The 26,745-nt window shown below is 43.5% G+C and overlaps 1 protein-coding gene across 4 annotated transcripts in view; it reads left to right on the top strand.

Moving 5' to 3' along the window:
• EML5 (EMAP like 5) overlaps nt 1–26,745 on the top strand; it is a 154,062-nt gene that overhangs the window by 51,675 nt on the left and 75,642 nt on the right. For all 4 annotated transcript variants that reach the window (XM_066628260.1, XM_066628244.1, XM_066628234.1 and 1 more), the window contains exons 5-14: nt 7,289–7,474; nt 12,311–12,446; nt 14,499–14,700; nt 16,346–16,483; nt 17,623–17,879; nt 19,765–19,977; nt 22,272–22,439; nt 23,616–23,722; nt 25,631–25,749; nt 26,209–26,395. In XM_066628260.1, the coding sequence (XP_066484357.1) occupies nt 7,289–7,474; nt 12,311–12,446; nt 14,499–14,700; nt 16,346–16,483; nt 17,623–17,879; nt 19,765–19,977; nt 22,272–22,439; nt 23,616–23,722; nt 25,631–25,749; nt 26,209–26,395 (1,713 nt within the window). The remainder of the gene's footprint in view (nt 1–7,288; nt 7,475–12,310; nt 12,447–14,498; nt 14,701–16,345; nt 16,484–17,622; nt 17,880–19,764; nt 19,978–22,271; nt 22,440–23,615; nt 23,723–25,630; nt 25,750–26,208; nt 26,396–26,745) is intronic.

Raw genomic sequence — 26,745 nt, 5'->3', positions numbered from 1 at the left:
CTTCTCTCTCCTCCTCTCCCCCACCCCACCCCCTCCCACAGCGACATTCTCCCCCATCTCATAATTGCAGTTAGCACCTTTCCTACTGTCCCTCCCCTCACTGATCCACCCTTTCCAAAGGTCCAGAATCACTTGGCTCACATTCTCCCTCCCCCCATTGCCTGCTCCTGTGTTTCAGAAAAAGCCCAATCCTAGGCATGTCTACTCAGAAGTAAGTCCCATTATAGTCAATGGGGCTTACTCCCAGGAAAGTGGGGTTGGAGAGGAACCTGAGAGCCCAGCCCAGGCGTGTCTACTCCGAAGTAAGTCCCATTATAGTCAGTGGGGCTTACTCCCAGGAAAGTGTGGATAGGATTGTGGCCCAACACCCCTCCTCTGAATGGCAAAGGCGGGGCAGCGAGGGTCGCTTTGGGGAGCTGCAGGCTACTGTGGTAAGGAAAAGGGTCTTCAGCCAGCCCATTCTTAGGCTGGTAGCCTCAGCAGACTCCATGCCTGCTTGCCTGCCCCTGGCTCCCTTGTTCTCACTCTGCCCAGACCTCCTCCAGGCGTTTCTGGTTGCCCAATCAGCAGGCAGGGCAGACAAAGGACTTGATACCCAATCCTAGGCGTGTCCACTCAGAAGTAAGCCCCATAATAGTCAACAGGGCTTACTCCCAGGTAAAGGAGGATCGGGTTGCAGCCTTCCTCTTGCTCATGGCAGGAGATGCAAAGCAGCAGAAGCTGCTCCTTTTTCACCTATGCCTAGTTTTTCCGCCTATGCCTCCTAAGAGTCAACCGCTGCTATAGAAACAAATGAGCCTGCTTTAGCAAGAACTAAACTTTTCAGAGTTGAAAGGCTTTGCCCTCTGATTGACCCAGAGATAAGGCAAAGTGATAATTGGAGCTTGATTACTTGGCAAAAGTTTCATGTACTATACGTGAGTAATTACAGTAATTCTTTATTATAAGACAAGTATACTCTATACTACCATATCTTTCTCCGAAAGGTCTTACATGCAATGGTTTTTTAATGCAAAGAAAAAATTAGCAATTTCTGTTATCTATGTCAGATGACAGTTATGGATGTTGTGCAGTTGGGCCTTGGAGCCTTTTAAGGAAACTGGGTGGTGCCAGTCAACCCGCACGACAAATACCCAGTGTAACCTCTGATCAAGTATCCTCTCGAGTTGTATCCCTTTCCAAAGCCCCAAGAGGGAAAGAGCTAGTTAGTTGTTGGCAACCTTCAGTCTCGAAAGACTATGGTATCATGCTCTGAAAGGTGGTTCTGGAACAGTGTCTAGTGTGGCTGAAAAGGCCAATTTGGGAGTGACAATCCCTTCCACACTGGGAGCAAGTGCAGTCTGTCCCTGGTCTGTCTCCCTGGCTATGGGCCTTCCTTCTTTGCCTCTTAGCCTCAGACTGTTGGCCAAGTGTCTCTTCAAACTGGGAAAGGCCATGCTGCACAGCCTACCTCCAAGCGGGCCGCTCAGAGGCCAGGGTTTCCCACTTGTTGAGGTCCACTCCTAAGGCCTTCAGATTTCTCTTGCAGATGTCCTTGTATCGCAGCTGTGGTCTACCTGTAGGGCACTTTCCTTGCACGAGTTCTCCATAGAGGAGATCCTTTGGGATCCGGCCATCATCCATTCTCACGACATGACCGAGCCAACGCAGGCGTCTCTGTTTCAGCAGTGCGTACATGCTAGGGATTCCAGCACGTTCCAGGACTGTGTTGTTTGGAACTTTGTCCTGCCAGGTGATGCCGAGAATGTGTCGGAGGCAGCGCATGTGGAAAGCGTTCAGTTTCCTCTCCTGTTGTGAGCGAAGAGTCCATGACTCGCTGCAGTACAGAAGTGTACTCAGGACGAAAGCTCTGTAGACCTGGATCTTGGTATGTTCCGTCAGCTTCTTGTTGGACCAGACACAGAGGGAAAGAGCACTCTACTACCATCAAGAGAGCCCTTATAGCTTTTTGGTGGTTGTCCCAAATGCATCCTGAATTTTCCCACCCATTTTCAATGGACGAAATCAACACAGCTATCAGCAGACTGAAGTGTGGCAAAGCCCCTGGCTTTGACGGCATCTATCCTGAGTTTTTCATACGAGTACATTCTGGGAGACACACAAGGAAGAGGCTTGGCAAATTCTTCTTGGACATACTTTCTAGTGGACATCTGCCACCGGAATTTAAAAAAGCTAAAGTAATATCAGTTCTGAAACCTGGTAAACCCCTAGACAGAGTAGATAGTTATTGCCCAATTGCCCTTCTGAGCTCATGTTACAAACTTTTGGAGAAACTAATCATAAACAGAATTGGCCCTATAATAGATGAACATCTGCCTGTAGAACAAGTTGGCTTTTGACAAAATCGTAGCTGTGTTGATCAGATGTTGAGCTTGACAAGCTATATCGAGGCTGGCTTTCAACGAGGTTTAAAAAACTACAGTTGTATTTATCGACCTAACTGCGGCATATAACACCGTAGGGAGGGAGAGTCTGCTATATAAATTGTGTCACATCATCCCATGTAAAAAACTGTATCGATTAGTCAACAATATGCTAAGTGACAGATCTTTCCAGATCATAATGGGGGACAATTCAAGTAAGGTAAGAAGGTTAAACAACGACCTCCCACAAGGCTCTGTAATGGCACCCACACTATTTAACCTGTACATCTCAGACTTGCCAGTAATAAGGGGACGGAAATTTGGTTACGCCGATGACTTGGCTCTAGCAGTGCAGGGAAAAAAACATGGAGGTGTTGGATGACCTCCTCTCAGAAGACCTCAAGATCCTGGGAAAATATTTTGCTGACTGGAGGTTAATACCCAGTATCAGCAAAACGGTGACTACATGCTTCCATCTTAACAATAAATGAGCTAATGCAGCCTCGAAGGTCTATCTAAATAACCTACTCCCTTACAATCCTCATCCAAAATATCTTGGAGTAACTTTGGACTGGACTCTCTCTTATAAGCCACATCTCAAGAACATGTCCACAAAAGTCAATACCAGGAACAACATACTCCAGAAATTAACAGGAACAAGATGGGGAGCTTCAGCCACCACTCTCAGAACATCAGCATTCGGATTGATCTACTCCGTAGCAGAATACTGTGCTCCAGTATGGCTTAACAGCTGTCATACTAGCAAGATTGATATCAGATTAAATGAAAGCATGAGCATCATAAGCGGCTGCATAAGACCCACTCCTGTCTGTTGGCTCCCCGTCTTGAGCCACATAGCACCACCAGCCCTACGGAGACAAGAGGCTTTAGTGAAAGAATATAGAAAAATCAGCAACAACCCACTTTTACTAGTACTTGCAGATCTTCCTCATCTATCAATCAGTAGGCTTAAATCCAGAAAGCCTTCTCTGGCACTCGCACAAAATCCGCACAACAATTTTAACATCACTGCCCAATGGAAAGCTAAATGGGTAGTCGAATGCCCAGAAACGGGTAGTTATAGAGACAATCCTACACTTAAGGTGCCAGGTTTCGACTTACCTCGCCAGCACTGGAAAACTTTGAATGGTATCCGTACCCTACATGATGTTAGTCAGGATTCAGTGTTTAAAAGGGGGCTAGTATCTACCCCACAGTGTGATTGCGGGTTCTCCTGCCAAACCATATACCACATTGTGTCTGGCTGCAAACTGAGGGCGTATACTGGCCCATGGTCTGACTTTTTCAATGAAGGTAACCTTGTCCTTGAATGGCTGGATGAACTGGACATTGACATTTGATCTAGTCTCATTGATATATAAGTCCACGTATTATATGCCATACACTAAGTCAGTAGTACTCAAACTTTTCTGGCTATTGGCTCCCTTGACCCCTGTGGCTGTTGGCCATGACTCCCCATCATGTTCCTGAGGACTGGAAGTGACATCATTAAACAGGGTAGCCAGAAACATTAAATATATTAAATATATTAAATATAATATTATATTTATTATAATATAATATTAAATATATATTAACTATATTAATATTAATTATATTAATCATATCATTAATTAAATGCAGATCTTAAAAATATATTTTTAATACACAGTAATATACATGCTTTATAAATGATCAGCTGCTGTTCACTGTTGGAGACAGGATGCTGGAGTAGGTAGATTTTGTCTGGTCCAGGAGGACTCATTTTTTTAAACTTTGTAAGCATACCAGTAGAATTGTTTTATCAAATGAGCTTTGTGAACAACCAGTCTGACCAACATTACACACACACAACCCTGTGGACCCCAATCCAACTAGTCATTTCTCCCATTCTCCTTGGATAGGATTGAACCCTTTTTTAATTTAATGAAATTAAATTTTTCCAGCAGCTGGTGGGGAAAACAAAAATAGATCATGAAAATATATCAGAGCTGATAAGGGTTTGGTTAGGAAGCTGATTTGTCTCCTATACTAGGAGATGCACAGCTCAAGCCTATGCATGTCTACTCAGAAGTAAGTCCCATTAGAGTCAATGGGGCTTACTCCCAGGAAAGTGTGGATAGAATTGGGCTGGCAATCACTTCATCAATGGCTGATAAGTATTCCCTTCAAATAGCAAGATTCATCACTTTAAAAATACAACCTTTCCTCTTCAGTCAAACAACAAGATTAATAAATCACTTTAAAAACAGTACCCTTTTCCTGCTCCTGGCCAAGTAAAGTGTGTGCTTGTCTCTCCCCTCCCCTTTTGCCAACTGCATGGAAGCAACTTTAAGACCCCTGGTGACTGGTAAAATAGGAAGTGTTTTATTTGGGGAGGGGGAGGAAAGCGGGAAGGTTTGGAGATCGAAAGGGGGGAGTGAAAGAGGGAGCGGGTTGAAAAGAGAGATTTCACTCTGATGAGAAGCGATCCCAGGCTGGGAACTAGGAACCAACCAGGCAAGGATCAGCTAGGGTTAAGGACTACAAGCTGAGCATGCTTGGAAGAGGGCGGGGCGCCAGCAGCCACTCTCGCAGCTTAGCAACTCCCTTTTCCTCTGCTTTATAAAAAAGCGCAGACGACAGGCAGAAGACGGACTCGTATTCTGCCCAGGAGTGTGACTGCATTGCTGCGAGGGGGCATCCTGCGCCTCCCCTTTGAGTTCCTGGCGCCGCTCTAAAGAGCTACATCTCACAGTTTGAATAACCCTACACTGAATAAACAAAGTTGGTTCTTTATATTGGTATAAGTAGACTTCGTGGAATCAAAAGTCATGAAACTCAAGGAACATTGTGGTTATTATTTGTGTAGTTAGTGATATGGATACTGGAGAGGACACTCCAACTTCGCCATACGGCGTCGGCACAACACGGGAAGCAGCAGTTTACAGACTGCACTTGCTCCCGGTGTGGAAGGGATTGTCACTCCCGGATTGGCCTTTTCAGCCACACTAGACGCTGTGCCAGAACCACCTTTCAGAGCGCGATACCATAGTCTTTCGAGACTGAAGGTTGCCAATACCCTAGTTAGTGATATGGTTTCATCCTCAAAGCCTAGTGTAAAAATAGGTTGGATTCAAATATTAACTTATAAGATTTACTTTGCTCCCCAATTTAACGGAAACAATTTCATGATTTTTTAAAAAGCCTAAGGGCGCAATCCTAACTTGCGCAGGCCAGCAGGCCTGTGCTGCATCCAACTCAAGTTTGGGGCCAAAAGCTGCACAGCCTGAGGCAAGGGGAAATCTTTCCCCTTACCTCATGTCACGCTGCAGCAGCCCCAGTGGGTCTACTCGGTTCTGTGCAACCTGACAAGATGGTACAAATCTGAGCAGCCCAGGACTGTCTAGGCCGCCCAGGAATGGGGTTAGGATCTGGAATAACTGCTGGATCCTGGCCATGGCTCCTGCTCCCCACTGCCCACCTGAAACGCCTCCTTTCCACCTTCTCCCCACCCTTCCCATGCCTTCCTCATATCCCTGTGTTGGCTGAGCTCGGCCGACGCAACTCTTTTCCCCGGGGCCCACTTTGGTGTGGGAAAGCTGGATCACATTCGTGCGCCAGCCTATCTCCCCTCAGAATGGCACAAAAATGCTTTAAAGCACTTGAATGGCTGGACGAACTAGACATTGACATTTGATCTAGTCTAATTGATAGTGCTTTGCAGCACTTTTGTGACGCTCCCAGGCTGGCGTAAGGAACTTGTGTCTGCCCAAGTGAGAATCAGGATTGAGCCCTGAGTTGTCTGACATTTGCCTTCCTGTCCTGTACTGTGGCAAAGTACTTTTTTACATGTTATACTATCTGTATGATTTGATGGCCCCTATGTTTGCAACACAATCTTTGCTTACACTGAAGTAAGACTCTCTGATTTCAATGATTATGCTTAGGATTGCAGTATGAGCTTGTTGCTAAGCCTACTTATTTAAATGTAAAAACACACTGAGTTCATTGGGACCTATTTGCTGATAAATATAGGTAATTAGGATGGCAACCAAAGGCTGATGTCTTATGATTGTTGACAATAAAACACAATGGGCTTCTCCTATCCTGCTGTTTTGTACATGAAAGTCACTACTAGTTATTGAAGGGGGGATCTTGCTGCTCTCCTGGAGCCCTCTGTGCCACACAGAATCCTGCTTCTGAGAGCAATTTTTCAGAGGGCTCGGGATGTGGCGAAAGTGAGAAAGTTCACTTTCACATACAGTCTTCTGCTGATTACCTTTACTATACAGCCTATTGAACTTGGCAGCATTCCCCTCTACCCATAAATGTGCACTAAGTCAAGTTGTAAGTCTGGTTTTTGGTTTTTCATTTTCTCAGGGCTGCAAAAAGCAAACAGCTGAATATGAGAGAGCAAATAGTATAGGTTATAAGACATGACTGTTATCAGTAATATAGTAATAACTTTGATAACACTGCTTCCTTTAGCATTGTTTTGTTACAGTGCTCTTTGTCTTGGGTTGATTGACAGTTACTGCAGCCAATGAGAACTGTGTATACCTGCCAATTTGCTGCCCTATAGTCAATAACATTTCTAATAGTGCTCAATCAAAAAATGCTCAACCTTTCAGGAATGGATCCCCCATATTAAGTGCAGTATACGTTTCTTACATATGTTTTCTTTTCCCTCTTTCCAGTCATTGTTTTTATGTGGCATCATCATGCTTTCATTTTCCTCCACAAGCAACTGCCAGTTGAGCAAAGGCAAGATAACTTGAGGTGCAATATCACGTTTTTACTTATTTTACATGATGGAAGCAAAGGGAGAGAGAAGTGGGAGGATGCTGTTTTCAGTGGTAGCCAAACACCACTTATAACAAGTAGTCCTAGTTGTTTAATCTGTTTTGCATGAACTACCTAAATAAAATAACTTTATCTTGCAGTTCTGGAGTTTATGTGGCAATTCCCTGACACCAAAGCGGGGTGTTTTTGGTAAGACTGGTGATCTTCAAACTATATTGTGCCTCGCTTGTGCAAGAGATGAAGTAACGTACTCTGGTGCACTTAACGGAGATATATATGTATGGAAAGGAATCAACCTTATCCGAACTGTACAGGGAGCACATGCTGTAAGTATCCTTTTGATATGACAATTTACTGAAACTTTGAATAAATTAAGGTTTTATGGAATATGCACAGATTTCTAAGTGGCTTGCATTGTGGTTAACAACAGGAAATAGGCAGATGTTTGCCATTTGAGTTGTAATTTTACTTCTTACAGACTATAGCACAAGTTCAGTCTTAGTGTAACAAATTTGTAGACAATTAGCAGTCTTCCAGAGTAATGTTTGAGAACTCTTTATTTACTATAGCAGGAGACTGAGTGCATTTGCAGGCAGGAGGGATCTTCCCCTGTTCCAGTATGCCTTGTGTGCTGTTCCAGTTTATGCTCAGTTGCATTATGTGTAAATGTTTATTTTAAATATCATTGACTAGCTGAGAAGAGAGTGTTATTTGGTTTGCTTGTAGGTAGACTTGGCCATCTACCAGCATGCTATTATTTAATGTTCAGTCTAGGCAGGATTGTGAATCTGCAAAAGGTACTCCTTTTGTTCTTTGGGCGCAACAGTGATCCAGATCTCAAGTGCTTTCATATATCCGTAAGTACTGAAGTGAACTTCAGTATCACTTTTCTTCAGGTGTGTGGGACTGTGATAGATTCATGTGGCCTTCTACATCCATCTAGCTTCCTTTTGTGTTACTGTCTTGTATGTCCCAATCTGAAGGACGTTATGCTGGCAGAATGACTGTTCTGCCAGCAAAACATGCTTTACAGCTGTCACAAATGTACCACTGCCAGAGCACACGGTGGTGCTTGTTCACTGCCACAAATGGTGAGTGGCAGAGTCCGTGCTATAATGGACCAGGTTGCCTGCCAGTGCAGGCAGGAGATTGGAGGGAGGAGAGGAGAAATGGAGCAGGGAGTGTGCAGAACGGGGAGGAGATGAGCGGGGAGGAAGGAGTATCAGGCCTGGGAAGGGGGTGGGTTTGGTGGCAGTAGTACCTGTCGAATCTTAACCCCCTTTCTGGACCCAGTTTTGCCTCACTGGGTGCTAGTGGTATCACTGCTGTAGGTCCAACAACCCATGGTGGTGGCAAGGACTTATTCCGGGGGAAGTGAACAAATTTCCATTCCCCCGAGGAAGCCTCAGCAAGCCAAAACTCCCCCGTGGGATGCAGCAGATGTCATGTTGGCACCACTCCATCAACATACAGGGAGTTGCAGTGGATTAGGCTGATAGTCTGCAAAATGAGATATTTACAGTATTTGCACTGAGGAAGAAGAAGATGCATTTCCCTTAGTAGCTTATTCTTAATAACTGGTAGACTAGGAGCAAACAAAATATGAAACTGGGATTTTGGAGAGTTTCTAGCACACTTTTAGGGTAAGTCTTTGTGGGGGGTGGGTGGGATGGAAAGCAGTGGTGTGATCCCTAGAATCGTGCTGCTGTGGGAGAAGGGGGGGCTGTTTTTAACTTACCTGTTGCCAGGATCTGGGAGGTGTGAGGAATCCTGCAAAGCCCTCTGCAGGGCTACCTGTGTCTTGTAGAATGTAAGAAAAACCTATTGCAATCTATTTCCAATTTTGCGATTGTAACGAAAAAGTGGATCGTAATTGTTTTTTTTACATTCTACAAGCCGTGGGGAGACCTGCAGAGGGCTCTATGGGGTTCCTCGCCCGTTGGACCCTAGCAGCAGATAAGCCATTTCTGCCCAACATTGCAGATACGCAACAGGAATAAAATGTGTACACCTGTGGGCTGGGCAGAAATGGGTTAAGTTTAAAACAACCTGTCTTCCCCCACAGCTTCGTGATCCTGGGGATCGCATTGCTGCTTTCCCCCTGCCCCACCCCTTAAAGGGAATGGGACAATGGTTTTCATGCTGGTGGGTTGTGATCTACCAGTTTGAGAACCACTGTTCTAGCATATTTCTAGAAATTGGTCTCATTTCATATTTTCATTGAAATATAGTATGCACATTTAATCTTAACACTTCTGTTCATGTTAGAAACACCCTTTCATGATGGTGTAGTTTGAAAGAGGCTATGTTCCCAGAAGGTGCTGTTTTGTTATTGTTACAGAAAATGGCAGTTTGTAATCAATAAAGCTCAGGTCATGAAATAGGGAAGAAGGTAACCTCCTGAGCTCATACTATCTCAACCATATAAGGGCTTTCTATCCTGAAACAGTCAACTTGAATTATGTTAGAAAAGTAAAGAAAAATAGCACATATTCTGAACTACTGCTGTAACATGCTTTTGATCTTCATTCAAGGGCAAGCCCGTTTTAGTGCAAACTGCAGTAGCTTAGTCCTGAAGAACTACAGAAGGTGTGAATGACATTCTCACAGTACTTTACAAAGTTATAAATACTGTATACAGTATACCAGTGTACAGAATCTTTCTTTTGCATTCAAAATCTGAACAAGTTGACACACTTCAAGAACTATATGTGTGAGAATATGTAATTAAACACTAAAGGATGCATGTCTTGTATGGTTACACTGGTAGGATTTTACATGGGAAATGTATATAATACACCTCCTTAGTGACTGAATAATTTATTTCAGTATTCTTTAACAGAGCTGAATACTCAGGTGGTGTGGCTTGAAGCCAAAGCTGAGGTTAGATAACAGGCGCTCTGTATATAACATCACCATGCCATGTTGCTTGGTCAAGTTTTAATTAAATAAAAGTGGAAACAATATAGTAAACTTAAGCAAGTGGTTTAATTCTGTTGGGAGCCAACACATAGCTGCAGTTGCTCATGCTAATTCTTTGTTGCTAGTCTCTCTGCTGTGAATTGAATTTCACACTCCCAGTTTTGTGTTATATGTTGTATGTTATATGTTAAACCTATGGCTTAACACATCAGGCATCTTAAAGAAGGATTTGATTAATGGTTCTACTGGTATGTTGTTTACAGTGCACTTACTCTGATGGTGCTTACAAAAAGGTTGTGAAGACCAGAATTTAAGAAGTTAATGAATAAAAATGTATCTTACGATCTTTTACTATATTTTTTAATAATTCAGAGACTGCACAATTCTTAGATAACATAACTGGTAGGTTATTTTTCTGGATCAGGCCTTGGGTAAAATCAGACAAAATTATAGTCACATACCACCCCCCTCTTTTACAAGAAAATCAGAACTTTTTCTTTGTAAAGCTCTTAGAGCATCTTTGGGGGGTTGTGGGATACTGGGCAGGCAGAATATGTCTAGCATTTTAACTTTCTCTGAGCTGGAAGTGCCTGCATTAGTAGCACTTACAAACAAGCCTCTACTGACTGCACATAATGTATTCTTACAGTTACATACAGTTTATTTACAAATGTATGTAGTAGTAGTAATGTTCATGGATTTTTGATTAGCTCCTTTGCCTAGTCACTGTAATTACAGAGGATAAAAAATATTTGCAGTGAATTGACTCTAGATTGTGGATCCAATTCTATCCAACGTTTCAGTGCTGATGCAGGTGCAATGCAGCTCCTAAAGTTCCCTTACGTTGAGGAGGCCTCCATGAATGCCCCCTCCCCGCAGGATAACATGCACATCCTGTTGGTACAGCTGCATCAGTGCTGAACACTGGATAAAATTGGGCCCTAATTTAATGAAGCAAATTTCCTAACTATTCAAGTCACACATAAAAATAACAGATCAGTCTCAGACCAACATTAGGAATCAAGCGGTGGTGGTAATGTGTACAGTTGTGGCCATGGGAGCAGTCAAGGGCAGGTTTTCCTAGAAAAAGTGGACAGAGCTGCATGCCATTGTTCAGTTCTGTCACCAGCGGAAATATATCGCAGACACTCAAGTATAAGTCGACCTTACAGATAGGTTGAGGGCAGGTTTTGAGCCAAAACTCATGGAATTTTCTATGACCCTTGGATAAGATGGGGGTTAAACTTGGACAAAATTATAGTCAGATGCCTCCCAATGCCTGATCCTGAAAAATATCCTACCAGTAATTGTTACCTAAGAATTGTACAGCCATCAGTAGAACATGCGGTCACTCAGCGGACAAGATGCGGGAGCTGCAGGGGTGCTACTGTTGCTGCTGGTTGTGGGGGTGGCTGGCGGTCACTTAGGGGAATCAGCGGCAGCTTAGCAGTGAGTTCCTGCATTGTCCTCTAGCTCTCCCCTGCCTGTCCAAATAAGCCTGGCCCTAAGTGGCGCGCAGATAAGGCGAAGAAACGATCTAATGTATCAGCATAAATTTCTCTCCCTATAAGTGAGTAATGTGCTATTTATATACATTACTTAATTAAAACCACTTAATTAAAAGGTGAGACATCACCTTGTCGACAAAGGTCCTTATTGTCAAAGCTGTGGTAGTAAGCTTTTCCCATTAGTAATATATGGCTGTGAGCAGGATCATAAGGAGAGCTGAGTACCAAAGAATAGATGCTTTTGAATTATGATGTTGGAGAATACTTCAGAGAGTCCCCTGGACTGCAAGGAGATAAAATCAGTCAATCCTACAAGAAATCAACACTGACTGTTCATTGGAAGGACAGATACTGAAGCTGAAGCTTAAATACTTTGGTCATCTCATGAGAAGGGAGGACTCTTTAGAAAAGACCCTGACACTGGGAAAAATTGAAGGCAAAAGGAGAAGGGAACAACAGAGGATGAGATAGTTAGATAGTGTCACGGAGGCAACAAACATGAATTTGAACAGACTCCGGAAGTTAGTGGTTGATGTGGAGGCCTGGCGTGCTGTGGTCCATGGGGTCACAAAGAGTTGAACACAACTTAATGACTGAACAACAACTATTTATTTAAACTCACAATGCCTTTTAAAGCATTATGTCAAAAGAAAAAATGACTTGTGAAGATGTTTGCTTTGCATAATCATTACTGTGAGTTGCATATATAGGTAAATGTGTGTTTTTCTTTAGGCAGGAATTTTCAGCATGAATGCATGCGAAGAAGGCTTTGCCACTGGTGGCAGGGATGGTTGTGTTCGCCTCTGGGATTTAAATTTTAAACCAATTACTGTGATTGATCTCAGGGAAACTGACCAGGGATATAAAGGTAAACAAACCCTATTATTTTAATTATATTATCTAAGGGAGAAGTTTTTTTTTCAGGTATGAAGGTGTAAAGAACAAATTATGCTACCCTATGTGTATAGAGAGCAAAGTGCACTGTGTTCATCAAGGTTAAAGCTCTGTGGTTTTCTGGAAGCAGCAGTACAAAGGAGGGAAGCTAGTATATTCACATCAATAATTGTCTGCTTCTGTTGCCTTTTATTATCCTGTTAATGATGGATAGGGAGCTGTTGGCCTCCCATAACTGGGATACTCCAGTTGCAGGGGGCATTTTCAAGTCCCCTGTCCATTGTTTTCATTGCCTTATAGTTCTCAGTACAGTAGTACTGGTATTTTTTTTAACGATCACTTTAAGGTCTTGTGTAGCATGTGAGCAAGGGCCTGTGGCATTGGATGTCCTGTATGGATTATGAAGCTCTGCCAGGCTGGGGATTAGCATTGTATAGTAGAACTCTATGTATGCAATGGTTTTGGGGGCCAGTGAATTTGAGCCAGTGTGTTTTGATTCTGCTTACCTAATGATATCATTTGGCCTTTTATAATGATAATTCATCTGAGGAAATTAAAGCTGTGCTGGTGTTTGTAAATACAGGCACTCAGTCTCTGAACTGAATTGTTATTTAACCACTAAGAATAACTGCAGTGCCACTGCTGCTGGGCTAAAACCTCAAAGTTTCCTGGGTGACCTTGGACCAGTCATTATCTCTCAGCTTAACCTACCTCACAGTGTTTTCATGAGGACAAAAGGAGAAGAGGAACCGTATATACCACCCTGAGCTCCTTGGAGAAACGGCAGTGTGAAAAGTAAATAAATAATATTGCAGGTTTATATATTGGTCAGTACTCACAAAAACAGTTTGAGGGCTGTGAATAAGATGGCAGTTGTACTATGTAGAGCAGCCATTTTCAACCACTGTGCCACGGTGCACCGGTGTGCTGTGGGAGTTTGGTGGTAGGTCATTTATTAATAGGACGTTGAGGGATATGAGCTCCCCACCAACAGCATGGTGTGCCTTGTCAATTGTCCAAAAACTGATAGTGTGCCTTGGCAATTTTAGTATCTTGTCAGTGTGCTGTGAGACAAAAAGGTTGAAAATCACTGATGTAGGGGGAATCTCATCTGGCAATCTACAATATCTTGAATAGCTGGAATTTGACTAATAGTTTAAGGGAAACCCTCAACTGTCTCCTACATTGATCAGTGGCTCTTTGTCATTGTCAGCTTTTTGACAGCCAATTGTGATAAAAGTATGGCTGGCATTTGTTATGAAAGATGAGGGACGTAGAGGGTAAAATGAGTGTGTGCCTAGTGGCACTACTTTCTGTTCTTTACACTATTTCCACTGGTCAGACTGAGGTTATTGGGAAATTAGTAGCCTTCCCATTGCCACCACCCAAAATTAGGAGGTCCACGCAGAAAGAGGTCACCTTAGGAAAAACCCTCTCACAGGATAACGATCCAATCCTGTGGGCCTTTTACGAAAGTGGAACTAGTGTCCTGCTGGTGTTAAAGGCTCTGTGACCAAAGCATGACATGTATTTAAAAGCAAGTAAGGATAGTAAAAGAGGAGTGGTTGTCAAAAGATTAAAATGCGAGCAGCAAAATAAAATTCCTCTGATGTAGATAACTAAATATTGTTCCTATTCTAGTATTCACATTCTTCCAGGGTCCTGGTCCTTACACTCGCAATGCAGCAAGGTAAGTAGGTAAACTTCCTTCACTAAAATAGCATCTGCTCTCCAGTGATGAATCAGGCAACACACCTAAGCATTCTTGTGTGTGATCTTAAAAAAAGCCTGATGTTAATGAAGTCATAGTTCCACCTAACTGAATGGTTTATAACCACCTAGGCATCATGTCTGTTCCTTGACCTAGTCAGGTGAACTTGGATGCCTGATCAGCTGCTGTATGCCAGTTTTAGAACTAGGGCTGGCCAGTCTGTTGTCTGAGTTGGGCCCAGACAATGAAAATAATCAATCCAATCTTAGTATTTTGTGTATTTCTATGTATGAGCAATGTATTTACTTTCCACAGGTCTGTCTGTGAGAAGTGTTTGCTGGCGAGGAGATCATATCCTAGTTGGAACACAAGACAGTGAAATTTTTGAGATTGTGGTGCATGAACGCAATAAGCCGTTTCTTATTATGCAAGGACATTGTGAAGGAGAGCTTTGGGCCCTGGCAGTTCATCCTACAAAACCATTGGCCATGACTGGAAGTGATGATCGGTCTGTCAGGTTAGCTCCCTTGAATACTCAAAGAATGGCCACGTACAGTAAAATTGAGATTAAAAACAAAAAATGATTGAGGACTTTAAAAATATATCCCCAACTTTGCATTTAATAAGTGTTTGCATATTCTTGGAAAGAGGAGTTTGGCAGTGTTAATTATAAAACACAAACAATTTAAAAAGTCAGAGTTAATTCTGAAATGATAAGGCTTCTAATTTATCTAGGTTACCTCAAACTGGAATATGTCATCCAGCCTACACATATGCAGCGAACCCTCAATTTAATGGTCTAATGGGGGGAAGTGGTGTCCATTAATCCTGAAAATCTTTTTAAATCAGACACACTTTCCCCCATAAGTCAGTTAAACCTCTACATTAGAAAGCTGTCTTGGCTCTGCCACTCTACTCTCTACCAAGATGCACTAGGAGTGGAGGAATGTGTCCATTCTGAGAGACCTGATGGAGGGCAGAGCATCAGTACTGAGAGAGCTCTCTAACGTAAGACCTAATCCTCTGTCAATGCTGCACCAGCTAAACACATGTACCACTGGTGCACTCTGTTGCAAAAGCACCACAAAGCATTTTGTGATAGCATTAGTAGCTGGTGCAGTGGTGGGAAGGCTCGAATCTTCCTGCCCACACCATCAGCCATCAGGATGCATGCAGGACCAGGTGAATCCAGTGCAGGGGAGAGTGGGGAACACTTGTGATCCTGGCCCCTTTGCTGCCTGGGGCCGGAACCACAGAATGCCACCCCCAGTTACTCTCCCTTACCTTGACGACTGGGGTCACATTTGGCCTTCCCAGCCCTCCAGAGGCCTTCTCAAGGCTCTGGTGGGCACTTAAACATCTCCTCCAGTTTTTGTTGGAAAACTGGAAGTGACATTTAAAAGCCCTCCGAATTCCTCAGAAGGCCTCTAGAGGAGGCTGCACGCAGCTTCCCTGTTCCTCAGAAGGCCTCTGGAGGGCAGCCGAAGGCATCGGGGGGGCATGGATGGCAGAGGTGACTGACCCACTGCCCCTGGAGGTGTGGCACCCTGGGGCATATGCACCTCTTGACCCCCCCCCCCCATGAATGCTAGTGATGGGGAGGCGGAATGGGGAGGGATGGAGTGGGAAGGTAATGGGCAGGGGTTGAGCAGATTGGGCCTGGGAGGGGACAGGATTGGCAGTTCCCGTGCACACCATATACCAACTTTCTTCCTGGGCCTGATCCACCTGTATGAATCAACTCAGGCTTGCTCCAGCGATACAGCTGGTGCAGGTCCAAGGTAACCCATTGAGGCCTCTAGCCACCAAAATTCTCCTGCAGGATGCAGTGTAACCTGTGCCTGTGCAGCTGCATTGCTGCATAGGGATTTAGATAGGTATAACTGCTTTGAGTCCCTTCCTTACCTATCTTTCAAGGCACCTTTGGTGTTGGTGCTTCCGCTTCACCCTCAACCAATACTTGTGCAATACTCAGGGATATTTGGGGGGGGGGCATGAATTGACCTGGGTGTCAGTTTAGTTCAGAGCATAGAGAACTAATGAATGTAGATCATATACTTCCTTCTAGATATTTATATTTTAGAGAAACCTGTTGTACTCTTATGTTACATGGGTTATATGTTTCTCTTCATTTTTTACACTGAAATAATTTTTTCTTGTAGAATATGGAGTCTTATAGACCATGCATTGATTGCACGGTGCAATATGGAAGAACCAATTCGCTGTGCAGCTGTTAGCACTGATGGAATTCATCTTGCACTTGGAATGAAAGATGGTTCTTTCACGGTACTTCGAGTTAGGTATGCTATAAATTTGGGATTGCAATCCTGTACTTACCTCACAATGTCATCGCTGCTCCTCCACTGGTGCTGACTGTCGTAATCATAAAAGGTACTTTGACAGCACGCTACTCAGCCTGGTTCCAGGAGTGCTGGTGGGAAGGCCTGTGCCTTCCTGCTTGTGCCATTGCTTCTCCTGCTGCTCACCAGAGCAGGTAAGTCAGAAGGTAGGGTGGGGGAGGGTGGAGCAAGGGCAAGGAGGGGAAGAAATAGGACAGGAAGGTGGCAGGGGATGGTCGGATCAGGTCCAGAAATGGGGTGATTTTGGCAATAGCAGTCGCCGCCAAATCCTAACCGCCTTTCTGGATCCAGTCCCACGGCCTATCCAAGTAGACCCTCTGTGGCTCGGAGGCTTACTCTTAGGTAAGGGAACAATTGTTCCTTACCCAGAGGAGAGCTCTGCAACTGCCCCCCTTGCAGGATGCAGCAGTAGCCATTTTGGTGCTTTTGCGTTGCGGCGGGGGGGGGGGGTTAAGGATAGGATTGGGCTTGAGAATTTAAACATTAATAAACATTTGCCCTAAGGGTTTTACACACAAAATTAATTGATACCTCACAGTTGTAGCATCACAGTAAAACAGTACTGTTAAAATATCACAGTGCTATGCTGGGAAAAGTTTATTTTCACTAAGAATAGCAAAATTCTGTCCCTTGCTGGCCAACTGTATAGCATCAGTGCCAGATCCATCCTTTGGTTTGTGCTCTTTCACAGGATGCTGTTTTCATATAATGCAGTGTTGTTAGGAGTTACAGGGCTCGCGCTGCTGCAGGCAGTGTTTTCTGGTTTAATATGTTGGAAAAATGTACACAAATAATAAACTATAAATTCATAGTCATTCTGCTTTAATTTTACACTGGTACATGAGTCTACAAATAAAGAAGGATTTTTTATGTGTAGATGCCTTCGTTTAGACTGAATTTTTTACCGCACGTTTTTAGAAGTTTTACACTTTGCTTGATGAGATAAGATTGATGTGCATGTACATAGAAAATGGAAAACAGTTCATTACTATGCATATACTTGTATATAGTAAACTTTTTAACATAATTTTTTTTAATATAACCTTAACCACCAGATGTTTTCTTTTTTTGTGTTACAGAGATATGACAGAGGTTGTTCATATTAAAGATAGGAAAGAAGCTATTCATGAATTAAAGTATTCATCAGATGGAAACTTTCTCGCAGTTGGCTCCAATGACAGTTCTGTGGATATTTATGGTGTTGTTCAGCGGTACAAAAAGGTTGGGGAGTGTATTGGATCCACAAGTTTCATCACTCATATGGACTGGTCACTGGACAGTAAATATTTGCAGACCAATGATGGCAGTGGGAAAAGACTTTTTTACAGGATGCCTAGTGAGTTATTCTACTCTTGTTACCTTTATACATGAGAATAGGCAGCCAGCTCTGTATAGAGGGTGCCTATAGTCCAATCTTATGGTTGGGCTGCTCTTTGAGAACTTGCATTCTGGGAGTATGGCCTGACTTAATGGCATCGCAGAATGTGACACTACATAAGAACATAAGAACAGCCCCACTGGATCAGGCCATAGGCCCATCTAGTCCAGCTTCCTGTATCTCACAGCAGATCAGCAAATGCCCCAGGGAGCACACCAGATAACAAGAGACCTGCATCCTGGTGCCCTCCCTTGCATCTGACAGCCCATTTCTAAAATCAGGAGGTTGCACATACATATCATGGCTTATAACCCATAACGGATTTTTCCTCCAGAAACTTGTCCAATCCCCTTTTAAAGGCATCCAGGCCAGATGCTGTCACCACATCCTGTGGCAAGGAGTTCCACAGACTGACCATACCCTGAGTAAAGAAATATTTTCTTTTGTCTGTCCTAACCCTCCCAACACTCAATTTTAGTGGGTGTCCCCTGGTTCTGGTGTTATGTGAGAGTGTAAAGAGCATCTCTCTATCCACTTTATCCTCCCCATGCATAATTTTGTATGTCTCAATCATGTGCCCCCTCAGGCGTCTCTTTTCTAGGCTGAAGAGGCCCAAACGCCATAGCCTTTCCTCATAAGGAAGGTGCCCCAGGCCAGTAATCATCTTAGTCGCTCTCTTTTGCACCTTTTCCATTTCCACTATGTCCTTTTTGAGATGTGGTGACCAGAACTGGACACAATACTCCAGGTGTGGTCATACCATCGATTTGTACAACGGCATTATAATATTAGCTGTTTTGTTCTCAATACCTTTTCTAATGATCCCAAGCATAGAATTGGCCTTCTTTACTGCCGCCACACATTGGGTTGACACTTTCATCGACCTGTCCACCCCCCCAAGATCTTTCTCTTGATCTATCACAGACAGCTCAGAACCCATTAGCCTATATGTGAAGTTTTGATTTTTTGCCCCAATGTGCATGACTTTACACTTACTTACATTGAAACGCATTTGCCATTTTGCTGCCCATGCTGCCATTTTGGTGAGATCCTTCTGGAGCTCCTCACAATCACTTCTGGTCTTCACCACTCGGAAAAGTTTGGTGTCGTCTGCAAACTTTGCCACCTCACTGCTCACCCCTATCTCCAGGTCATTTATGAAAAGGTTGAAAAGCACCCGTCTCAGGACAGATCCTTGGGGCACAACGCTTTGCACCTCTCTCCATTGTGAAAATTGCCCATTGACACCCACTCTCTGTTTCCTGGTCTTCAACCAGGTCTCAATCCATGAGAGGACCTGCCCTCTAATTCCGACTGTGGAGTTTTTTCAGTAGCCTTTGGTGAGGGTTTGCTGCCAGATTGCTGCTGAAAACAGCAAGCAGTGCCAGCTTTGCTGCAATAGCCTTCTTCAAGTCTCCAGTGTGGGTATGTCAGTGCCAGGGGCCTATTGTGAGCAGGGATGGGGAGGATAAGGGCATTCCATGGGAGGAGCCAGATGAACAAGGGGGAGGCAAGAGGGGATGGATCTGGCAGCAATGGCACACACTGGATCTTATTCCCTATTTTTAAAACCTCCTTGCCCCTTTTCACTTCTTGGCCATATGCCACCAAAATAAGTGGCATATTCCAAAGAGACCCATAAGTTGCCCCAGGGCTTATGCCTTACAGTAAAAAATTTTTTTACTTACCTTCCATTGTTCTAGGGTCCCCTCACCACCACCACCATTGGATGAAGCTCTGGTTACGGGATAGAATTGGGACTGGTCAAATTCATTAAAGTAATTTATGTAACAGCTGTCCTTAGAAACTGAGTGAATGCCTAAATGGAACTTTTTATGTTTAGGTGGAAAAGAAGTGGTAAATAAGGAAGAGTTAAAAGGTGTCCAGTGGGCTTCATGGACTTCGATTTCAGGTCTTGAAGTTAATGGAATATGGCCTAAATATTCAGAGATCAATGATATAAATTCTGTAGATGCAAATTTTATGGGCCAAGTTCTAGTTACTGCAGATGACTATGGAATAGTAAAACTGTTTCGGTATCCTTGTCTAAGAAAAGGTAATTTTAATGCAAATTTTGAATGTAATAAATATATTTATAAAAACAGAAAGCCCAGAGAAATGTGAAAGGTTTTCAGAATTAAATAAATGGTCAAAATTAGTTGCTGGAATTTTCTGTCTAAACCAGGGGTCTCCAAACTTTTTGGCCAGAGTGCTGCATCAAATGTCTGGCACGATGTTGAGGGCCAGAAAAAAATTTAAATATAAAATTTATATAAATAATTTAGAGATGGAACTTAGATGAGTGAATAAATGAATGAATGGGCTCATTCATTCAACCTCTCTGGCCCTTAAAACACCCTCCAGATGCAACCAGAGCATAGTTCCAGTCATGTTCAGCAAAGTGGGCCAGGAGCTTTCAGGGGACAAGAGGCTGACCACCGGCCGGATAGAGGCTCGCCGTGGGCCGCATTTGGTCCCTGGGCCAGGGATTGGAGACCCCTGGTCTAAAGGGAATAAAATTTTTTGAATAATAATGGAATCATACAGGTGCAGCCCATTTATCCACAGATTTTTTATCTGCGGATTTGTCTCAACGTGAATGGGGTGGGTACTGAATGTGACACACAGCTTTGCCTCCTTTGCCCTGCGTTGGCATCTCCCAGTTTCCAGGGAGCCGAAAACACTGCAAAAAGGCTCCGCCTCACCCAGGCAGGGAATAGCCCTGGAGCCCTGGAAGAGGTTCCCCTTGTAAAGGAACAGTAACATTCCTGGAGCCCCTGAGCCAGCTGAGGCTGAAGGGGGGGCAAGAACCTCTGTAGCCAGAACACTGGAGGTGGAGGTGGAATTGGAGCGCTCGCGCTCTCTCTCTCTCTCTCTCTCACTCACACACACACACACAGGGGCAGGTGCCGTAGCACAGAGGGGATTGCTTTAAAAGAGAAGAGGGGATGCTTTAAAGAACCCAGGGAGTGTTTGCCAAACTCTCCCCCCCCCCAGACATGGTGCAGGCTATCACAAAGCTTTCCCACCAAGCAAAGCATGCGATTTACAACCCAATCCTCTCCTCACTTTCCTAGGAGTAAGCCCCATTGACTGAAATGGGGCTTACTTCTGAGTAGAAACGCATAGGGCTCAACTCTTTAAAGATCAGCATCCCACCTGTGAAAGAAGCTGGGCAGCTGGCAATGGGGAGGGCTCTTGAGGGGGAGGCAGGAGGGGGAGGAGAGGGGATTGCTTTAAAAAGCCCAGGGAGTGTTTGCCGAATCCCCCCCTCCCCCGATGATGGGAAACCTTGGAGAGACAGGGTGAGCAGAGAGCTGGACTACAAGTCCCAGAATGCTCCAGGGCAGAGGAGTTTCTATGATGGTGGTTGGGAGGAGTGCAGGAGTGGCAGCAGTGAAGAGGAGGAGGAGAACCTGCAGCGCTGTTGGGAGGCCGCCTGGGACACAGAGGTTTCCCAAGCAAGTTCACCATTCCAACTGTGAAAGAAGCAGGACAGCTGGCAGCAGGAGGGCTGAGTACAGAGGGGAGGGAATTGAGAGCAGCTGCCTTAGTTTCCTTCCAACCGGAAGTGTCAGGCTGCAGCCTATTTGTTCTATGGACTGTAACTCTACTGACTCAGCAAAACGCGTTTTTTGTTAATCGCACCGAGTCACGGAACCAAACTAACGCGGATAAATAGGCTCTACCTGTATTGTTAGCCAAATAGTAATGGCTGGTAACATTTTTAATCATGGGAGACTGAAGGATTAGCAAAATTCTGCATTCAGATAAATATAGTACAGCCTAGAGATATTTTATTACTTTCCCCATGCAGTAAAGAGAGAGGCTCTTCCCTCACCTCTCTCCTATGAGACCCCCAATCTCCTTTCAAGGTTGAGATTTATCTCTGGAAAGTAGCATGTGAACCAGATCTGAGATTAAAATGAAATCAACCAACAACACCAGATTGTTTATTTTAATTAGATTAGTGTTCTAGATTAGTTGAGCAGAGTAAAATTCTTACCAACTATACTGGTGTAGAATATTTCATAGTATACAGGGTTGGAGCAGTGAAATATGAGTAGACTTCTGTGCCTGGAATGAGGCTTTCTTTTCTCCTGCTGCTGTCCCCTTCAACATACATTCAAACAATCAATTCAAAGGCCCTCCATGGGGTACAGGGAGCTGCAGTTGGAGGAGGAAGGAGCTCAGCAGAAATCAAGACCACCACCCCAAGCAACCAGAAGTGCATTTCCATTTGCTCAGACCATTGCTGGATCCTAACCAATGTACAGAACACTCTTAAAATATTATTTTTAGATGTAATATTATTTTGAACGTCACTAAACTGGTTTTTGTTTTTAACAGGGGCAAAATTTAAAAAATACCTTGGTCATTCAGCTCATGTGACAAATGTCAGATGGTCACATGATTATCAGTGGGTTATTTCTATTGGTGGAGCAGACCATTCTGTTTTTCAGTGGAAATTTGTTCCTGAAAGGAAACTGAAGGATGCTCTTCACATAGCACCACAAGGTGAGTGATGCATCACTTGAAATTGAGTTTAAAATAATTTTTTATTTTTTTCACATTTTTATACTGCTCTTTCTCCAAGAAGCTCAGCATAGCGTACATGGTTCCTTCCCTGTTTTGTTTTCACAATAACCCCATGATGTAAGTTAGGCTGAGCAATAGTGACTGGCCCAAGGTCGCCTAGGAAGCATCATGGCTGAGCAGGGTTTTGAACCTGTATCTTTCAGGTCTAAGAGCCCAATCCTGAGCTTGCACCGTGGTGCACTGCCAGGCAGTGGGAAGGTGAGTGGAGGAGGAGAGGAGGCCTTCTGGGGGAGGGGGAGGCAGGGAGAGGGCAGGGAGGTGGGATGCTAGGGGAGGGAGGGGGGACTGGTAGGGATCCTGAACACAGTAACCCAAGGGTAGCTGGGCTACTTCCCTTCCCCTGAGGAACATTCCCCTTTACTTTGTCCCTCTGTGATTATTTAAATTTAGCAGGCACCGCTTTGTAAGTGATGTGAAATTGAATTGGTTAATATCAGGGTGTAACTGACTCAGCAGAATTAGGTGTAAGTGATTGGTTCTAATCCCTTGTTGGTTAAGGAGGTTTTGCTATAAAAAGAGATCAGTTTGGACATTCAAGACACCCCTTGTGGTTCTTCAGTCAACTTGGTAACTACCACGAAGCACTCTGCTCAGATGGACATCTGCCAGCACTGGTAATTGGATGATTAGTTAGTTTTAATCTTCAAAGTGGAATAGATAGAGCTAGGTTACTGTTTTTTTTTTTTTGTGCTATCTTGTATTCTGACTCCCTGGAAACACCCTAGAAGAGCTCTCTTGCTTTTCGGCAATGGAAGTGGTGTATTTAAATAGTGGTAGGAAAAAACCTACATCCACAAGGTGGCAGCAACCCTAACCTTCACACCTACTCATATGGGTAATATTCAGGATTGTTGAATTAGGGATAGCAAATTTATTTTGAATTGGTGAAGATAAAGTAGAAGACAAACATTGGGCACACTCATGATATATAGTTGATGATCATATTGTTTTGTTTTCCCCTTTTAGTCTACTCTTAAAATTGTTTCTGAGGTAGTTTTTATATGCAAAAGTTCTTGTATTACTTGGTATATTTAAATATCTTTATATCTGATTTTGTTGTTTTAGTATTTACTGTGGTCTATTTTTTCAACTCAGAAAGCCTGGTTGATTCTAATAGTGAAGAATCTGATTCTGATCAATCTGACATTCCAGAGCTGGACTCTGAGATTGAACAAGAGACGCAAATCACATACCGTCGACAGGTATATTCAAATGCAAACTTGATCTTAAAATTTGTTATGTTGATAACTGGCAAATCCAGGTTACACTTGCAGCCCGATCCTATCCCCTGTTGCATTGGTCAGTGACAACAGAATGTGTGCTGGGTACTGTGGTGCGGGGAGTTATCAGACAGCCTGCAGGAGGTAAATAAAAATGTTTTTACTTACCTCCTGTATGGCAAAGTTGGAGTGTCCTCTCCAGTGTGCAAAGCCTGGGTAAAGTAGATATGGAGGATAGACTGTTACCCATGCAGCAAATCCCCCCCTCTCCATGTTGCTGAAATGGTCCAATGGAAAGGCAAAAGCCAATATGGTTGGTTCCAGTGGCGTCACAGGAGTTGCCAGAGCGTGACTGTATACAGCCCTGAACTGCCTCAGGGACTCCGGTTTTGCCTCAAGGTTGACTCCTGAAGCCTTTTCCATAACTGGATCTAGCCACAAGGCAGTGGAGGTTTGGGATCAGACTTTTCCTTCTCTCAGATGAGTTGCCTTCCCAGGCTAATGAGCCCCATCTACCTGGTGGCTGTTTAGTCGCCTCTTATAACATGTACAGCCAAACCGAGGGCCTATTCTTATCCCCCAGCCCCCAGGGAAAACTTACCTCCTGGTAATCTGATTATCTATGGGTCTCCTTGAACCTGCACCAGCAAAACAGCCGAGGAGGGCCAGGTAGCATGTCGGGTTGCAAAATGGGGGATATGATCCAGCAAAAATCATTGCTGCTGGAACCACCGCCCTCCTTTCTTCACCATACTCAGGGTTCCTCCCCCCCACACCTAGTTATTCTCCCTACCCTTCCCATCTCCACCCATTAACCACCTCCAGGGCCAGCCTTCCTATCCTGGCACTATCAGGGTTCCCCAGCTGCAGCTAACTTGTGGCAGTGGCCTGGCAGTGACATGATCTATGCATAAGGGTCTTTTATGCTTGCTGTTAAAGTCCGCAGTATTGGCTGTTAGAAAGTGGATGCCACAACAAAATCCATAAACCGCAGAACTTATGCTCATTTATTTTATGTCAATTTTTAAATTGTATTCCACCTTTTAATTTAAATTTAAAGAAAGTTGTTTACACATATTAAGATTAAAATAGCAATAAACAAATAAAAATGTAAAAATAGAATTGTAGTTCATCATGGCAAGCTGTCTGATTGGAAGCAGTTGCAAATGTTCTGACAAAGTCCAAATAGTACTGGCCGCTGTTACATAGCTCCTATGTATCCTGTCTCCTGGTTTTGTCTATTGTTTGCTGAGACTTGGCTGTCTCTCCTAGTGTAGGAGTGAGTGACATCGTATAGCCTAGTTTAGCACAGCAGAACTACAATTCATGTTCATGCTGTTAGATCTTTCTGGTAGATTTTACCTAGCTTCTTTTAAACTCCTGAAGTTAGTGGAAAGTTTGTCCAAGTAGTTTTATGTGCTCAAAGTTCTTATCAGAAAAGAAAGTGTAAGATTGCACGTATTTATAATTTTAAATTCCATATTGTAAGTACTTGCATTACAATTACAGGTGTGTCCCCTTATCCGCGGGAGTATTGTTCCAGAACCCCCTGCGGATATGGGCAAATGCCCGTTCCTGTTTCATGGAGAAGTCGTGTGTTTTGTGTTCCTCAGTCTGAGCCTGACAGAGGCTGTTGGTGGGACATCCACATGAGATGCTGAGCTCCGAGAACCCTCCGGAGGCGAGGCGACATGCACGGGGGGCATGCATGGGGGGGGGGTCCCGTGGACCTGATCCACAGATACGGGTTCTGTGGGTATGGGGGCCCCCATACTGTTCAGTGTTGTAATTGTTTTCCATTACTATTGTTATAACAAGGTAAGAAAATTGGTGGTAAATGACTTCCTCAGAGAGATTTGCTTTTCAGAGAACTGTATATTCTCTGCTAAGGTTTACAAAGAAGATCTACCTCAGCTTAAAGAGCAATGCAAAGAAAAACGAAAAACTGCAGCCTCAAAAAGAAGAGAACGGGCTCCAATCAATAGTATAAGATTGCACTTTGTTCATGGGTAAGTAAAATATAATTTTAGCCTTAAAGCAGACCAGGCAGATTATTTTGATATACATACATTTTGACATTTAGGGGCTAAACTAGACATGGTATCCAGAAATCTGAAATCAGATCTCTCTGGCGCTAGCTGTAGGTAAGTGCAAAACCCCCTGATCAACCCCAGCAGCAGTGCAATCCTAGGGATCGATTTGGGATCAAGAAGTTTCTGAGGAGTTTGGGGACTGCCTCTTTAAGCTGTTTTCATATTTCTGTCCTCTTGTGATTACTACTTGAAGCAAAAGTAGTTGATGTAATCTGGTTGTTCCGGCATCCTGCCCACCTAGTTACTTTGATTGTTTTTTAGTACTTTTGATGTAACTACTATATTGAAATCATTTTGCTTTGTTTTATGTAACTTAAAAGCTAAAATGTTTTCTATTGTGTAATCATGCATATGATGTTAATGCCTGTTTATTAGTTACAGAGGCTATGACTGTCGGAGTAATTTATTTTACACCCAGACTGGAGAAATTGTATACCATGTTGCAGCAGTGGGTGTAGTTTACAATCGACAGCAAAACACACAGCGCTTTTATTTGGGTCATGATGATGACATTCTCTGTCTTGCTATTCATCCTTTAAAGGACTATGTGGCAACAGGCCAGGTACGATTAATGTTTAGGTGAATGAGAAATCTGTTTAGCTAGTGAACTTATAAAAGAATGTGTCATAAATTGGTGTCATTTGCATATCTGCAAAGTATTTAGAAACAGTTTAGTTGTAGAAGACATGTGTTATATATGTTTTGACATGAGAATAAAGAAACACATTGATTTCTCAGACTGCAGAAGAGTTTATTTTGGAAATCTATTTCTATCTGTAAATAATTACAATGATGCTGCACAACATTTCCTTATGGTATCTGTACCTGCAGAAGCTGTCCTACACGCTTATGTTAGGGGAAATGTTCCGTAACTCAAGGTATTATGACACATGAAAGAATGCTAAAGTAGCT

The sequence above is a fragment of the Tiliqua scincoides genome, chromosome 1, assembly GCF_035046505.1.
Source record: "Tiliqua scincoides isolate rTilSci1 chromosome 1, rTilSci1.hap2, whole genome shotgun sequence".
Lineage (NCBI taxonomy): Eukaryota > Metazoa > Chordata > Lepidosauria > Squamata > Scincidae > Tiliqua > Tiliqua scincoides.
This window is presented reverse-complemented; position numbering and strand designations above follow the sequence as displayed.